Genomic DNA, 18,316 nt, shown 5'->3' on the forward strand with positions numbered 1-18,316 from the left:
AAAAGTAAACCCAGAGCAAAATTGAACAGCATTATCCCTTTGGTCTCAACTCCCTTGGTCACTCTCCTCAGCCCACAAAGGATGGCTTACTAAAATTAACATTCAGGAAATAATATGACATGCAGCAAAAATCTTAAAGGCTACATTTGAACATATACATTATGTTCTTTATTCCACGTTCTGCATCTCCCCCCCCCCCCCCCCACCATTCTACTGTTTTAAGAGGAATACCAATATTCTTACCTTCAGCTCCCAGGCCCTAGTTCGTTTCACATTAACTATTTTTGTTTTCAAGAGTGGCTTTGCCTTGCTTGGGGCGAACTTCCTAAAAAGAAAAAAAAGAAAAAAAAAAAAAAAAAAAAAAAACAGGCAGCGGAAATATGGCAGAGGGCGCAAACACCTTAAATCAGGGAGATGGCCCTTCATGACCTTCATATACCGACCGATTTGTCCACCTATAAGTATCAAGATTGAAACCATGTGGATTGTTCCTTTATCAGCCAACCTTCTTTTTCCGCATACGTTTTCAATCAGTAAAGGTTCATTTATTTTCAGGTTTGACTTTCAAATTGAGTTTCCGACTAGTTTGGTGATATTTACAAGTGCTCTTAAACTTTAAAGACAGTTTGCAACTCCAAAAAAATGTCCTATTAATCGAGTGCAAAATGGTTAGCATTGCGCCTATCAGAGTTGTAACACATTATAACGACTGAACTAGAACAGTTAGGCTTGAATGAAACCAAACACAGCCTCATATTTTTTCCCTTACACATGAACCGGTACTATTAATTTGAACACAAATTTCCTAGTGTCTCACCGCCGGTCTTTAGAAAGTCCACGATGAGACCTTTCATGTTCCCCTTTTCTGTTTTGACCATGGACCCTAAAGGTATCTAAAGCCCTTTTCACACCACAGAGAAATTTCCCGGGAAATAAACTCCCGAGAAAATCCCCTGAGTTTTTAACCCCACTGCCATCCATAGCAACCGTTCCCCACCCCATAAACTCCTGTGTACTATTTCCCAGGAATACGCTCGGTCGCTGCACACATACGATCAAACCCTGTCAGCTCATGCTGCGTCCCTACACTTGGGGGTAAGTTAAACCCACTTTTGTTCTCACTAGCTTCTCTCTCCACCCCCACCCCCCACCCCCCCCCCGTTTTACCCAGGGGTTAACACCCTTAACCCTACCCCCTGAGCAGGGTTATTTAGTTTCCGGGAATAAGTTATTTCCCGAGAAAATCATAGGAGTTTTTTTGTAGTGTGAAAAGATCGACCAAAAGTTACAGACAACATAATAAATATTTACTCTCGAATAATATTTATTCATGTCAATGTTATTACCATAGAATTTATGTTCTGTTATTATAGTAAATCATAAGTGGTATAATGGTCAAGCTCTGCATAATACTCAAGTTTGAATTATGTGTAATAATTTTTTTTTTATTTAAAGAAATGTTGAAAGTCATAACGAATCACAACAAGGTCAGTTGGGTAACTTGTGATAACTATTTAAACATACCTGCAATTGTTTGTAACACGCAGTTTTGTTGCCAATTTTCCGCTGTTAACGATAGCAACATTCCACAAAATACATTTTAAACTTGATGAACGCAGAAATGAGTAAAACAATTTCATGAAAAGACGTTTTTACATGCTAAAATAATTTTCGTCTCATGATCAGTGAGACGAAAATTATTTTCATGACATTGTTTTACAAAATTTTCAAAAACTACAGCACCTCAGCACGTACATTTTTCAGGGAAGCTTTCTACTATCTGTTCAAGGTAGCAACATTCCACAAAATACAGTTTAAACTTGATGAACGCAGAAATAAGTAAAACAACGTCACGAAAATACGTTTTTACATGCTAAAATAATTTTCGTCTCATGATCAGTGAGACGAAAATTATTTTCATGACATTGTTTTAACAAATTTTTCAAAAACAACAGCACCTCAGCACGTACATTTCAGCCAGTTCGGTTGGTTTGTAAAATATTTGTTTAAAGGCACTAGATACTATTGGTTATATATTATAACTATTCAAACATTGTTAGCATAAACATTAATTTTACGAGGTAACGAGCAATGAGCTGTTGATGTATAAAACATTGTGGGAAACGGCTCATTCTGAAGTTTAGTATAGTTTTTGAGAAAGAGGTATTTTCTCACTCAAGTATGAACAAAAAACTTCAGGCCTGAAGCCTTTTATTAGGCATCTGAAAGCGTGCAACAAGGGTCTTTCATTATCCGATGACGAGTTGAGTCTAAATTTTCAAGAATTTGTTATTTCGCTTTGATGACATTTTTTTTAAACTTCTGCCTTACCTTGGACAGCCCCTGCCAACAAAGAATTATGTCCGAAGATTTTAAACAAATAAAAATACATAATAAATAATAATAAATTTCATGCACAAATGTTGGGATACACCAAGTGAGAATACTGGTCTTTGTCAATAACCAAAGGTCTTCACATTTATTTTATGTGCATTTAAAAAAATCGTGAAATTTTTTAAATCGGAATTTGTAATGTGCATTAAAAAAGGGAAACTGTTAAAAAACTGTATTTATGGTTCCACCGTGTTTATACTTCTTTCAAGTGTTATCAAACCGCTTACTTGTAACTATTACCTAAAGGTACGTGCAATTAAAGTAACTCTAAACCCATATCAAAATCTTTACTTTAAAAGTCCTATATAAAAATACAGTCTATGTCTTTTTTTTTTTTTTTTTTTTACTTTGAAGAGCTTCAAACCTTCCCATCAGTGCTTGACTGGAGTGTTGCTTCAACATCCAATGAATGTCTTTGCAAAGTTCTGTCCTGCGCCCTCAACGGCCATGGTGTTCGAGTTTACCTTGTAGACGAGCTTTCCTCGTACGAAGTAGAAATATGCTGGTAAAATAGAATACAAAGAACACATTCATTATTTAAATGTAAATGATGAGATGCTGAGACAGAAGGAATGGGATCGGATGACAATACGGTTGTATTCTCGTGGAATGATGTGATTGCTTTCATGACACAAAAAAAAAAACATTATTCATCGGACTTTGTAACGCTGAGAAAATTCAACTGTTACGGACCCTTTGTCACAATAAACTTAAAGCATTTGGGTACTTTTTCAAACTGTCCATAGATTTACATTAAACTTACAGGGTTTGAACTTGATAGTGGAAAGCTTCCCTTTAAATATTACTTTACTGAGGTGCTGTAGTTTTTGAGAAATGAGTAAAACAATGTCATGAGAATACGCTTGTAAATGCATAAAATAATTTTCGTCTCATGGGACGAAAACTATTTTCATGACATTGTTTTACTCATTACCCCAAAACTACAGCACCTCAGCACGTAATATTTTCAGGGAAGCTTTCTACTATCAGTATCTTCAAACTGTGTAAATTTAGTGTAAATCTGTGGACATTGTGTTTTTTGTCCTACAAAAAGTACATACACCCATTAAGCCGTAGTCCTTTCCAGAAGAGACACGATAGGTATCCAGTGGTATTCAAAACAATATATCGACAAACTGAGACCAGAATATTAGCTTGAATATAAAACTTTGCAGGGGTTTGTTTTTAGCTGCAAAGATTTAGACTGGTTTTCCTCTGTCTATAAAGGCAGTGGACACTATTGGTAATTACTCAAAATAGTTATTAGCCTAAAACCTTACTTGGTGACGAGTAATGGGGAGAGGTTGATAGTATAAAACATGGTGAGAAACGGCTCCCACTGAAGTGACATAGTTTTCGAGAAAGAAGCAATTTTCCACGAATCTAATTTGAGACCTCATAACTTCGTGTGACAAGGGTGTTTTTTCTTTCATTATTATCTCGCAAGTTCGATGACCGATTGAGCTCAAATTTTCATAGGTTTGTTACTTTATACACCAACTTTGAAAATTACCAATAGTGGTTTTCTTTTTACCCTGTCGACTAACACGGTCGGCCATTTATGGGAGTCAAAATTTTGACTCCCATAAATGGCCGACCGTGATAGTTCGCGACGTAAAAGGAAAACCGTGCAGTTTCGAGTGATACTTGTGTGGATCATTATATTCTACTTTTAAAACATCTTTCTAACCATATGAATTTCATAACTAACGGTTTCAAACGCTTTTAAAAGACCAACTCGTCCGATCCAAGGCAACGTGTTCCTTTAAAGAAAAGGTATTTGCTTTTTAGAACCCAATGATTTCATTGGATCGTTTTATTGGATAAACGTGTCAATAACACAGATATGAAAAGCTCAGGTCGCATCCGAATTGGCATCTACAGCTACGGCTGGTGCTGAGGGCGTTGCAGGGACGTACTAATAGGACAACACATGATGACGCAGAACTCTGCAACTCCTAAAGTAGCAGCCATTTCGGACACGGCCAAACAGGGAAAAAAATCCTCTAGTTCTACTTACAAGAGGGCGCTATGACTACAAACATTTTCAAAAATGTTGGCAATACTTTGTGTGAATCTGAATGATTGGTACTCACCACCCTGACGGAAAGCAGCAGTTATTCTCTGCGGTACACCACTAAAGATTGAGTCAATCTCTTCTGGGTTGTTCCTGGAGAGTGATTGGCTGATTTCGTCATACGTGTACACTTGAGATGTTTTAGCAGCTATCATGTAGGTTACGTCAGACCTGCCGTCGTGTACCGCGGCGACTATAGGCACTGTTATACCTTTGTCAGTGTATAGATTTATGGGCCACCCTGGTAAACGACGACGGTTGTTGCTAAACCGAGTCATCTTCTTCCCTGAAATCGACGAGTCGAAAACCTTTTAAAACCGCATTCCATAAGCCTTGCGGCCACTTTTAGAAAGTTCCTTTTAAAAAGCCCTTAGTGTCCAAAAATGTAATTAGCGCAATATAGAAGTATACCGGTTTGCTTGGAATATCAGAGAGCGCCCAATTACACTACTCGGGTGTCTTCCACGAGGACGCATGCGGGAAGGGAACTCACTCCCCCTCCCTCCCCCCTGCGCCCATCAACAAATGGTAAAACAAGAAGAAGAAGAAAAATTAGGCAAAACAGTATGAACAACTCGGGCACAGCATGAGGGGGGAATGCAAAGAGCAAAACATACTTTTTACCCAAATCAGAAACAAGTGCTTATTTTTTTTATCTGTGTGCAATTTTGGGCCAATCCATGTTGCCCCACCCCAACACCACCACCACCACCTATAATCAAGGAATCCCCATCAGCTGACACTCACCTCTGATCATCGTAATGGTATCCGGGAGATCTCCTGCTCCGTTCGTTATCTGATACAAAGCTTTCACGCCCTTCTTGACTGAAGAATGGTAGTTCTTGAGTAGCTCACCAGCCGGGGATGATAAGAGGTTTCCTTGATGGTCAAACCGCCAATACTTCTTACCCTACGCAGAAGGATTCAAGCACAAGGACAATATCAATATTATTTGTCGGGGACCAGAGAGACCACGCCCATCAGTTCAGGGCCCAAATTCAAACTGCTGCTTAAGCAGAAAAAGTAGCTAAGCACAACCAAACTTTCCTTACCAGAATAAGGTTACCACTTTACCCTGTGGCAATATCGGCTAAACTGATAGAGACTGAATCGAGCTGTGTAGAACTCCATGAAAGATACAAATACTTTTACAAAATAACCTGCTGCTTACAGGGAATGTAAAGGGATGTCCATTCCTTACCTGGGAATGTAAAGGGATGACCGTTCCTTACCTGGGAATGTAAAGGGATGACCGTTCCTTACTGGGAATGTAGAGGGATGACCGTTCCTTACTGGGAATGTAAAGGGATGACCGTTCCTTACTGGGAATGTAAAGGGATGACCGTTCCTTACCTGGGAATGTAAAGGGATGACCGTTCCTTACCTGGGAATGTAAAGGGATGACCGTTCCTTACTGGGAATGTAAAGGGATGACCGTTCCTTACAGGGAATGTAAAGGGATGACCGTTCCTTACAGGGAATGTAAAGGGATGACCGTTCCTTACAGGGAATGTAAAGGGATGACCGTTCCTTACCTTTATTACATTCAACTCTCCATTGATCATAGCTACTGAATCAAACACGGTCTTACACAACAGGTCTGGTGTCTGCACCACATCGACCCCTCCAGATGGTTGGTTGGGATCTGAGCAGAACAATGAAAGAGGCACCATTCAACAACTTAGCAACCATAGTATACGAATGTACTTCTTAGATTTATTGTGAATAATCCGAAATCGTTATGTTATTATGTGAGAAGAAATAAGCCCTGGCTGTTTGACTTGTTTGTGTGAATAAGTGAAATCACATAACAGTAATTCAGTATAGCTTGGTCAAGGTCCGATAAATACATGAAATCATAATTCGTTATGAGGGTGTATTATCATTATGAAATAAACACATTAAAGATAGAAAAGTCACCACAATGTGCAACTTTTAGGTCAGGCATAATAGTATACAACTCACCACATGTAAAACCAGGATCACGTGCGCCTGAAATTTGAGCAAAAAAAAATACCATTATTAATTGGCACTGGCGAACGATGTTGATGTTGTAAATTTTGGTTACGGGTTAAATTATAAAACAGCTATCTCCTTTATTTTGGGGGCTGGTCGTGGCCGATTGGTTAAAGGCACCGGACTCAAGCTCTGTTGTTTCTGACCAGCAGAGTGTGGGTTCAAGTCACAAGACACTTTTATCCTTGAACAAGATCCTTCACGATAATTGCTCTGTCCTTCGGATGGGACATGAAGCTATAGGTTCCGTGTGTTAGGATTGGAGTGCACGTAAGAGAAACCAGGGGTCGATTTCACAAAGGTGTCCTAACTTAAGACTAGTCCTAAGACTCTTGATGACAGCTAGTCATAACTCGTTCTTACTCGATATAAGACTGATCTTAACTCTGTGTGAAATCCACCCAAGATCGTGGAAGAGTAGGGGTAAACCAGCCCTAAAAAGATAGGACTCTTACTATGTGCTGTCACTGTAGTATAATACGAAAGTGTAAGGTCGCCAGGGCTAGAGAAGCCTTTTGTTTCTTTTCCTAGCAAGTACACTCTTGTACAAGTTTCCTCAGGCTTGCGAGTTACAGTACTTAAGTTCACTTATAGGCCTAGGTCATCCTTGGTTTCATTATTATCAGAAATATATCAAACTTATATTTTTACAAAATATAAACTTTTAAAAATAATTATGTGATACTAGAATTAATTATAAAATATACTCACTACACGACCCGCACATGAGTGGACAAGCCTTTGGTACCTCTGGGAACCATGAGCAAGCATAGGGACCTGGGTAGCCAGGGTTTGCACCACACTTAGGATCGTTATCCCGACACTCTTCTGCAGATAAGAAACAATTCAAAATTTACATAAAATAAAGTATTTTTATTAAAATCATTTTAGAGAACCATACAAAACATATAGAACTTCAAATAGTTTGACTTATAAAAAAGAAATAAAATATTATCCCCGGGATTAAAAAAAAAAAAAAAAAAAAGCAATTTGTACTACTTAGTGGAGAGAAGCAATTAATGGAGAACTAGGATAGCCAATGTCTCGACACTCCATCTACAGACAAGTTGACATGACTTTAGACAACTATACCTCAAATATAACACTTCAAATAGTTTGACTAGGAGAAAGAAGTATAACCCCCGGAATAATAAAAAAAAAGTAGCACTTTGCACTCCATAGTGGAGAGAAGCAATTAATGGAAAACTTACCCGCGCATGAGGCTCCTGTAAATCCGTTCGGACACTCACAGTAACACTTGTCTTTGTTCAACACCCCACAGTTCTGACAGGTCAAAGTGCATGCTGAAATTAAAAAATCCAACAACAGCAAAGACATAAAAGTTTGCAAAATACTTATAAAATGTTGAAGTAAAACGCATATTTAAGTATACGATAGACTTGTCAACTTTGACTTTTTCATTCGGGCTATACCTAAGTGTTAATTTGTCAAATGAAAATACTTACAACAGCCCGCCTCCTCCAAGTTACATAGACCTGTAGATTGAAACACAATCAGTGGAGATTGAGTTAACGTAGTAGTGGGTTATGTTTCATCGGGTTAGGAAGGTTTAAGGGTAAGTTTGACTGTTTGATTGACTTGGTCAATATTAAACTCGGTACCATTTCCTTTCAGTTTGGTATTTTTTTTTACAACTACTGTATTGTAAATACCAACGAAACTTACTACATGTACTTGGTAAGGAGCGCTGAGAGTTGTACAAAGTACAAAACATTGTGATAAACGACTCCCTTTATATTTTTCCTCACCTCAAACATTTGATATCAGAGAACGGCTTCAGGCTTGTATGCAGCCTTTCTCGGGCATTTTAAAGCACACAATTCTTTGCAACAAAGTGTTTTCTTTATCTTTCAACTTCGAGGTTTGTTATGCAAATAATAACACCAAGTGAGAATATTGGTCTTTGACAATAGTATACACAGGGCCCACTATAATATCGTCGAGCTGCTTCAGCACAAAAAGTAGCTAAGCACAACAAAATTATGCTTATTACAATAGAGTTATCAGCCAAAATAACATCTCACAATTACTATCTGTGGCTGGTATCCTGCTTAATGTTGCTAAGCAAAATTGTGATAAGCAGTTTTGTCTGTAAATAGATGTTAAATTTGCATCGGGAATAAAGAATATTAATTTTGGTTTTTACCCAGTGTTAGCACTGTATACTCAGTACTTTCCCGAGTCCTGTGAAAAAAATAACACAGGAATATTACTCGGGTGGGATTCGAAGCCACGACCCTTGCAATTCTAGAGCAGTGTCTTACCAACTAGACCACCGAGATTGCCCGGTAGATAGAGGCAGTTCAAATCCTATGTTTTGGCAGCGGGTACCGCGACGATATAAATTAGATGTTAAATTTGCATCGGGGATAAAGAATATTAATTTTGGTTTTAACCAATACACCAGTTCTGTATGCTTAAGAATCTCCATGAAATCGGACCATGACAAGCCTACACTTACGGCAGAGTCCATTGTAGCAGAATGGTGTTTCTTTGGGACAGTCTGTACACACACCTCCAGTCTTATAGGGCTTCTCGCCAAAGTAGTTTCCCCTGTAAACAAAAAACATTTAATAACCCAAATCAACTCAAGGTCTCGGGCTCGATAATTGAGAGGAAAGTGAAGAAACTTAAGCTAAAATTGTTAACACGTCATAGAAAAAGTAAACTCTTAATATGTTTAACTTTGAGATCTCACAATGTATAAATGATTTACATCAGCCGATACTCCTTATGTAGTATTACCCCACCGGGGAAACAAGTATGTCATCATCACATTCATTTCAATACAATTTGTTTTACCCTAGTCACCGATTTTTACTGCTTTCCTGAGTAATGTGAAGAAAGAAAAAAACACCACAGGCAAATCGCTCTGGTGGAATTCGAACCCACAACATTTGCTGACGTTTTACCACTGGACCAATGAGCTAGCCCAGTTGCTTGAGGCAGCTCGAATCATTATGTTGTAGCGGGTAGTACAACGATTTGATAAACGTCAATTTTTTAAAATCGAGGATAAACTTTAAGACATTGTTTTACTTACGCTGGGCCATAGTTACATACGATGTTCCAAGCATTTTGGTTGCCAGAGATATAATTACAAAATGCGATGCCGCACCCCACTTTATCTGTCTCCGCCCACACAACCTATGACGTAAGTAAACAGATAAATAACCATCATTGTCAAATTGGTTACCAGATCTGTTCAATAATTGCTCAAAACATTGCTTCAATGGTTCAAAAGTTACATCGGAAGCATGTGATATAATATTGATACAAACGTTTTGATAGAGACCGAACAATGGCTTCGTACAGAAACATTTTCTTTTTGGGGGGGAAAACTCAAACCCAATGTTGTTTTGTCACAGAAATATCAATCATCGAAATATAACTATGTTAACAATAATATTATTCAACAAAGTCAGTTAAACAAAAAAATATTTGTATTAACAAACACAAGAAAAAAATACCCAGCTGGCTAAGATTGTCACCATTATTGACTAAACTACAAAGTTTGACATCACGTAGGCCTTACATAAAATAGATGGTTTGCTTCAGGTATTGCTTTGTTATTCAGTGTATGACAATATGAAGCCATTCAATAGGCAAACATCGAAAATTACCTGTGTATAATGCCCACAGACATTACCGCAGTAATTATTCTCGTAGTTATAATCTTTGATCTCGTCGTGCCAGTCATCAGTAGCAATGACTCCAGATGCTGGTTTGTTAGGATCGCCAGTCCGCAGCCAGAGATTCTGTCCAATCGACGTATACGGGGAGATATTGTTACCCACCCCGTGAGCAAACTCACATCGCTCTGCCCATTGCTGTGCCATCGTGGCGAGGGAGGCATCCCAAGTCTATAAAGGGTGAAGACAAAACAGAAGATGACTACTAGGTTGGAGTTTTCAACTGAGTGACCCTTTCTATATCAATCACTGGTCTCCAATGGGTCACAGGTCATACAGCTTATATACCTTTATCACGGTGCAGCCATCTTGAATTTCTCCCATTGGTATAAATGTTACCAAACCGATGCTGGAGGAACAAATGAGTCTGGTTCCTAATTTCAAAACGATTGAAAGCATTCATTTGTGTTATTCGATACGAGAAACATGATCAAGATGGAGGCAACAGGATCAGGTTCTTAGAGACACAACAATTTACAAATTTACACCACGAAAACTGTGTACACATTTTATAAATTACGAAAGAACACAAACTTTGTACAGGGTTTAAAAAACAATTCTAGCAAAAAAATTACGATGCAAAGCAATTGAATTAAAAGGGTTACATACTTTGATTTAGATTTAGATTTATTTGTTTGTCCACGTTAAAAACATAGAAACTTGACATCCACTGGCCAAATACAAGTATACACAATCAATATAAAAAAAACTATATAAATTACAAAATAAGTCAAGGGGGAAACGAGAACAGAGTAGGAAACAGAGGCTACACAAATCTAGGACATACTGACAGGGTAAGTTTGCAACTCGGCCTATTTCCAAATCACATTACACTTTCATGAAGAAGTTCTATCTGTTTCATTTTATAAAACAACAGTCTTAAGAAATATATTCGCGGAAACTTTTTGGTGCTTCTGTACCTCATTGAGAAACCGGCGTTCCTAGTGATATGGTGGTATGATGTGTAGTTTTAATGTCACTATAGTAAACTTTTCCCTTGAAAGCATTTTCTATTTGAGAGCAGATAATTATGTTGTTTTTTGTTTTTCTTGGGTTTTTTTTAAAGAGCAGCAAGCGATGACACTTTTTAAGTGAGTTCATTAAGTTCATAATGAGAGTTTTTCACTCAGAAATATTTCTCAATTCACGATTCTTGTCACCAATTTACGAACCCCAGAAAAAAACATGTGGTCAAATCTTGCAATCCTCAAACTAATGCTAAGGAAGACTTACCATGTGCTTCATGTTGCTGGCTTCCCTGTATTTCCTGTACTCATTATGTCGATCAACTGTTCTCTGAACATCCCTGGGTGTCATGCTGGTGCTACCGTCTCCTTCGTTCAGTTCACCGGGGAGTAACGGCGCTGCAACCAGGTCGAGAATTGACCCATTGGATAGCACTGCCGGTGCTCGCTTCGAACTCACAGCACTGACGATCATCATCAGGATCAAACCAACACAAACTCGATACCTCATCTTGATCTATCAAGTAAATGAAACCCCCAAAAGAAATCACCAAGATTAACATTTTCCTCAAAGAACATGTTCTTAACCTAAGGGCCTTGTTACACGAGGCAACTTTGCAGGCAATGTGGGGTAACCAAAGACTGCAGAGAGACAAATTCGGCGCTTTATATCTTTTGAGGCAACCAACTGCAGTGCATGCTACACCACCGCTTGGTTGAACATGAGTTATTTTTCAAACAATGTGTTCCGATCCTCAAGAAGAATATTTGAATACTCGAAACACTTTGAGATTGTCTGGAACTGGTTGCCATGCCTCGTGTGACATTGCCCTAAGATTTTCTAATGATGTTTTAATGCCCAGTACCTCAATAAGTAGGTCTACACCAGCTGTTTTTGACAAGCAATTTGAAGTTATAATAAAATACACCTTGCTTGATCAGAAAATCAGAATGACCAAACATCTGTAAATTTTAGCACTTTATGCGTTTTCGGTTAATGAGAAAAGCACAATATAGCGGACGCTCCAATTCCGATTGGCCTGTGCGGTGACAAGTTTCACGAAAAACAGGTGCTCCTTGTTGCACGAGATTTGGAGGAAAACAATTTATTGGAAAAAAAACATAATGAACAATATGACGTTATCTCCTAGAATAGTTTGTTTTTTTCGCCTAAGCTCCACACCTTTTCCCTAGTCGAGTCAAACGACCAAAGCAGAATGGCTTAACCACAAATAGCCCCACTGTAATCAATCATTTTCACACATTGTTCCATAAACCCAAGTTGGGTTTGGTGTCTATTAAGTAATAATAACCTATACTCAAAGGGTTTGCTCAACAATGGTGACATTTAATGGCTAAAGGTGTTTACATTTTGACATAAATAAACTGGTATAACGGTAGTCATGTTAAATGAAGTTTAGCTCTTTTGTCTGAAACGCTACAATTTCTGGGAAACTAGCAAAACAAGCTTTACTCAACATTGGTAAAATAAGAAAAACTGTGTTCACATTTGATTTTGCACCACCTTACCCCCTATAAAAATAAAAATAGTCATGTTGAAAGACGTTATATTGAGCTATAGTTTTGTCTGAAACACTACCATTTCTTAGAAACTAATAAAACAAGCTTTGCTCTCGCGAAACCAAAACTGTTTATAAAACAATGAACACAACTATACAAAATGTTGTATCGTACTCCAATGATCGCTTGTTATTTCAGGTATATGTGTTTGGTCACATTAAGTGCAGATACTGAAGTTTTTATGTCATGAGCATTTAAAGGCAGTGAACACTATTGGTAATTACTAAAAATAATAATTAGCATAAAACCTTACTTGGTAACGAGTAATGGGGAGAGGTTGATGGAATAAAACATCATGGGAAACGGCTCCTTCTGAAGTAGCGTAGTTTTCGAAAAAGAAGTAATTTCCCACGAATTTGATTTCGAGGCCTCAGATTTAGAATTTGGGGTCTCGAAATCAAGCATCTGAAAGCACACAACTTCGTGTGACACGGGTATTTTTTTTTCTTTCAGTATTATCTTGCAATTTCGACGACCAATTGAGCTCAAGTTTGCACAGATTTGTTATTTTATGCATATGTTAAGATACACCAAGTGATGAGAAGACGGGTCTTTGACAATTACCAAACGTGTCCAGGGTCTTTGAACCAATAGTGTCCAGTGCCTTTAAAGGCGTTTAGTTCATTGTTTTGAACGACTTTGATCAAGGTTTACCGGATCTCTCTTCTGGACGATTGAACCTGGTGCAGTTCCTGTGTCGAATGAGTACAGTGCACTTAGTAGTTAGAAATTAATGGTTACCAAACTGACCTTCCATTCCCTTTGTTTTCTTTGCTGGATGTAAAATTATCAAATAGGAATGTTTGGCTAGCTCTTTTCCCCGTTCATCCACATATCGCCCCCGTCGGCATTAGAACGGCAACTGTCTGAAGATAGATGAATTGCACATGACGTCATTGAACGCTATATTTGACGAAACGTGCCATGCAAGTTGCGCGCAGTGCATACAGGCGTGCACTTTTCCATTGTTTTATATCAAGCATGGTGGTCAATGATGGCATGTAAAATCCATCTATAGACCTCTTCCATGAACGTTACATAATTAACATTAAAAAAAAAAAAAAAAAACATTCTGTTCTGTAAAATGCATAGGGACAAAATGCGAGTTATTCTCCGACGTCTGGTAAGCTTGACGTAAACAGCGCCCCCCCTTCCACCCCAAGAGATGCACTAAATGTTACGCATTCAAATCTTTCTTCCAAAGATGATTCAACAAATAGCTTAAAAACTGACTTAGTAACGAGCATTAGAGAGCTGTTGATAGTATAAAACATTGTGGAAAATGACTCCCTCTGAAGTAACGCAGTTTTTTAGAAAGAGATAATTTCTCGCTAAAATTAATAAAAGGCTTCTAGCTAGAAGTCTTTTATTCCTATCTGAAAGCACACAAATTCGTCCAACAAGGGTGTTTTTTTTCTTACACGATTTTCTCGCTACTTCGATGACCGATTGAGCCAAAATTTCACAGGCTTGTTATTTCATGCTTATGATTGGATACACCAAGTGAGAACACTGGTCTTGGACGATTACCAAAGTTAAACGTGTACAGTGCCTTTAAGGTCATACTAACAGATTAATCCCATGTCCAATGTTTTTATGTTTATTAATACACTGCAAATAGGCCCTAAGTCAACATGACGGATGACCTTATAGACCTCGTTGGTCAAGGGTTATTACGAAATTTACCGCTCATCCGAGGTATGGGTGAAACTACAGGATCACCTGTAGGCAAACACCATTAACAATGTACAATGGATGCCATCCGTGCTGTAACCGTAAGGCAGCGGGTGGTGAAAGGATCGCCGCGGGTTGGTGAATACAAAAATAGATTGGAATAATCTGAATTGTATCTTGGAGAGTTGCAGATCTAAACTTATAATAAATCAGCAGTTTTGTAATCGATTCCATACCAAACAACTTTTGCCAAGATATAAACAATCATTATGATTTCATAACTTGTAACTTCCATGATTCTACATATATCTTACAAAAGATGAAAGAATCGTTTGTTTCTTCTTGCTTCATCTCTATACAGAGTGGTTAAAAAAGAAGGAAAATACATTAACGGCAATGTACATATTATCTTTTAAAATAATGTTTAGCATAAAAACTTACTTGGTAACGAGAAATGGAGAGCTGTTAATAGTCTAAAACACTGTGAGAAACGGCTCCGTCTGAAGTAACGTAGTTTTTGAGAAAGAATTCATTTTCCACGAATTTGATTCCGAGACCTCAGAAATAGATTTTGAGGTCTCGAAATCAATCATCTGAAAGCACACAACGTCGTTTGACAAGGGTGTTTTTTCTTTCATTATTATCTCGCAACTTCGACGACCAATTGAGCTCAAATTTTCACAGGTTTGTTATTTTATGCATATGTTGAGATACACCAAGTGAGAAGACTGGTCTTTGACAGTCACCTGTAATAGAATACTTAAAACATTCAGAATTAGTCGAAAAATATGTGTAGTTAAACATAAGTGACGAAAACTGCTTGCAAATGCGTTTTTGTTTCTGGGATAGTTGTGTGGTCATAAAAGTTTCGTGTGGAAAACTTGTTTGTCCAAAGACGGCTTCTTTGCATCATGCAACCATTGATTGAAGTTCCACGGAGTTCACAGTCAAGGGTGGATTTATCTTCGGACAAACTGGTTTGCCACTTGAAACTTACAAACTACCATAATCTCCGGGACAATGAATCACTTTTCGCCACTTATTTTGTAATCCTCACTATTTGAATACAGTAGGTGAACGTTTTTGTGTATCCTTCTTTGCAGACTTCCTGCGTGCAGTATTGACTTCAATACTTGGAAACAAATATTTTGCTTGTCATTGTGAACAGGCAAGAAATGACATAATGGTTTCTGACGGATATTTGCGGTATGATCTAGGTTTACGAATTGCAAGTCGCGATCAATGACAGTTAAGAGATCAGTTGAATAACTTGTTTTCTAATGAAATTGTTGTAACCCGTCGCTGTTTTGTTGCAAACCAAGCGGGCATGTCCGTTTGTTGGCAACAATACTTAGAATACCATTCCGAGTGTCCTTGGCCCAATTTTGGATAAGGAACAGGGGTCGATTTCACAAAGAGTTAGAACTAGTCCTAGTCCTAAGAGATATCAAAAACGTACAGCTAGTCCTAAGTTAGGGCGAGTTACTCTTACAAACTCGAGATAAGACTAGTCCTAACTCTTTGTGAAATCAACCCCAGGACACCCCTGGATTGTCAAAGACCAGTATTCTCACTTGGTGTATCCTAACATAAATATACATATAAAATGCACAAATTTGTGTGTTTTCATGCAATGCATATAAAAAGGCCTCGGGTCTAAAGTCTTTTAATATTTGAGTTAAAACTAAATTACTTCAAAGGGAGCCGTTTTTCTCACAATGTTTTAAAGATGCTATGTCAGATTTTTGGCCGATTTGACCCAAAATTGTTGATTTAAAATTCAATAGGTATTTTGATGGGGGTCGAGAAAGTTACAAGTTTTCATTTGAGCCAGTGCTCGAAAAAGTCCGCCAATTATTAGTAGCAGTGAAATAAAGTGCTCAACATTAATTTTGTCGGGATCCCGACAATATATCACGTGACCAATTCTTATGTGTTTTATAAGAAACGTTTTAAATTGTTGTCATGGTTCCTGACCATTAGAAGTAAAAGTTAAACTTGTTTTCGTTAGAGCGGGTGATACTCTTTGAAATACTATTCACAATTTTTTTTTTTTTTTTTTATGTTTGGGGCCAAAAATCTGACATAGCATCTTTAAACTATCAACAGCTCCCCATCGCTCGTTACCAAGTAAGCTTTTATAACAATTATTTTGGGTAATATTTATACCAATAGTGTCTAGTGCCTTTATATTCTCAAACTACAAGAACGGGCCAGTACCTAACTGTTAAAAACATTACATCATGATCACTAACTCTAAAAGTGGGTATGAGTCCAGGCATGAATCTGCATGCCCTGCACACTTATTGTTTTTTTGAACATAAAATCGTTAACAGTTTTGTTTCGTAATCAGTTTCTTGAATGTGATGACCTTGATACTCTCAGTCGGCTACTCAGATCGTTCTGACAATCCTTCTGTTTCATACTTTGTCAAGATGGTCTGGGGGACGTCCGAGAGTGTCGGGGTTATCCCGTTTCTTCATTTACGTGTTTTAAAAAATTACAACAAATATGCAATATTAAAATATCCCCTATATTGTATATTTGTTGTAATTTTTTACAATATCCCCTATATTGTATATTTGTTGTAATTTGTTAAAATATTGTTATCTTCTCCATTTTCGGAGGTTTTGAGGAAAAAAATTCAAATTCATAACATGTGTATCGATTCTGACAATAAATAAAATGAAACAAAACATGAATGTCAAGAGATTGAATCATGTCTGGATTTTCTTTGTGATGTCTTGATATAAATCCAAATAAAAGCTAATCATTGCCCTAAAATACACATTTACTGAATAATGAACAAAATACCAAAAACAACATTCTTACCATTTGCACTTTCAGCTTTTAGTAACAAAATCCACCTGCTTAAGTGCCACCAAAGCTAAGATCAACTCTGTCTCGAGAAAACTGCTAACACCAACAAACACACACTAAGACGATCTTGTGGAGTTCGATAGAAGTGTGTCCATTTATATACCTTGGAGCATATCTTGTGGAGTCCGGCGGGGGTTTAAATTAATCTATGACGTCATGATTGACTTAATGTGGGAGAGAACCATTTGATCATGTGTAGCGCCCTCTGTGTACACCTTCAGGTAATGCGCCTTCTAGTTGAATTTATCGTTCATTTACCGTTTATTTGAGAGTGCATTTATTCCAATTATTTTGTTGTTACCAGGGGAGGTAGTAGGATTGACGAAGACAAGTTGATCGTCAGTTCTGGGTCCAGAGGTTTTGTTTAAAAAACTACATGTTGTACACTGGAGTCACACATTAATAGAAGGTGTGGGACATGTTGGCGGCATCACGCCAGAGCAACAACTGCCCTGATCAAAGGCAGTAAGCTAGGTTATTTATTATAACGAATTGGTTACGTAACCCGTAAACGACAATTAGAGTATACAGCTGGAGGAATGTGTAATCCTACTGTACGTACAATCATGGGCTATTTCTACCTCCATGGTACAATGCAATACAACACAATCGTAAGGTTTTAAACCAACACCTTTATTCAACTTACCTATACGCTCGGTACATAACTATGGAAACTGTACAATAATATGAGACATTTTGTACCCATTTGAAAACCGTGATAAATGTGGGAAGTTAGTAATAAATCAGACGAAAGGTCCCAAGTTGGTGCATGGTAAACCGCACACTCCCATCCTCTTGAGGCAAATAATATTGAGAATTATTATTCCCTTTTCACCCGTTTTATCAACCAGCGTTGCTACTGTCATGCCATCTTGCCTGCAGCCGCGTATTACTCAAAAAAACAAAACAGGATTTTGAACACACTACGAAATTTATTTACCACCTCCCAGGACTTTGCTGCTCAATAGAGGGCGGTTGCCAGTTTAAACCATTGAAAAACATGCCCTGGTATATCT

At 37.8% G+C, this 18,316-nt stretch overlaps 1 protein-coding gene across 5 annotated transcripts; it reads right to left on the reverse strand.

Moving 5' to 3' along the window:
* Positions 1-2,428: 2,428 nt before the first annotated feature.
* On the reverse strand, positions 2,429-17,582 carry LOC117292615 (cysteine-rich venom protein Mr30-like). Of its 5 annotated transcripts, none has more exons than XM_033774732.1 (13): positions 17,253-17,582; positions 11,434-11,682; positions 10,132-10,371; positions 9,552-9,655; positions 8,970-9,061; positions 7,954-7,983; positions 7,699-7,791; positions 7,199-7,315; positions 6,437-6,463; positions 6,007-6,116; positions 5,219-5,381; positions 4,491-4,757; positions 2,429-2,896 (listed from the first exon to the last, which is right to left on the reverse strand). In XM_033774732.1, the coding sequence occupies exons 1-13, from the start codon at positions 17,253-17,255 to the stop codon at positions 2,790-2,792; spliced, it is 1,602 nt and encodes a 533-aa protein (XP_033630623.1). In that variant the 5' UTR covers positions 17,256-17,582; the 3' UTR covers positions 2,429-2,789. The 5 variants fall into 5 exon arrangements, with proteins under 5 accessions (XP_033630623.1, XP_033630626.1, XP_033630624.1 ...); XM_033774735.1 differs by lacking the exon at positions 17,253-17,582 and adding an exon at positions 12,176-12,198; XM_033774733.1 differs by lacking the exon at positions 17,253-17,582 and adding an exon at positions 12,032-12,162.
* Between the last annotated feature and the right edge of the window lie 734 nt (positions 17,583-18,316).

The sequence above is a fragment of the Asterias rubens genome, chromosome 7, assembly GCF_902459465.1.
Source record: "Asterias rubens chromosome 7, eAstRub1.3, whole genome shotgun sequence".
NCBI classification, from domain to species: domain Eukaryota; kingdom Metazoa; phylum Echinodermata; class Asteroidea; order Forcipulatida; family Asteriidae; genus Asterias; species Asterias rubens.

Bases quoted from the DNA above. Each gene is read 5' to 3' on its own strand.
- LOC117292615 (XM_033774732.1), bottom strand. The intron at 6,117-6,436 runs GTGAGTTGTATA...TGTTCTGCTCAG, and splicing joins TGATCCTGGTTTTACATGTG to ATCCCAACCAACCATCTGGA. The intron at 5,382-6,006 runs GTAAGGAACGGT...CCTTCTGCGTAG, and splicing joins GAGAGTTGAATGTAATAAAG to GGTAAGAAGTATTGGCGGTT.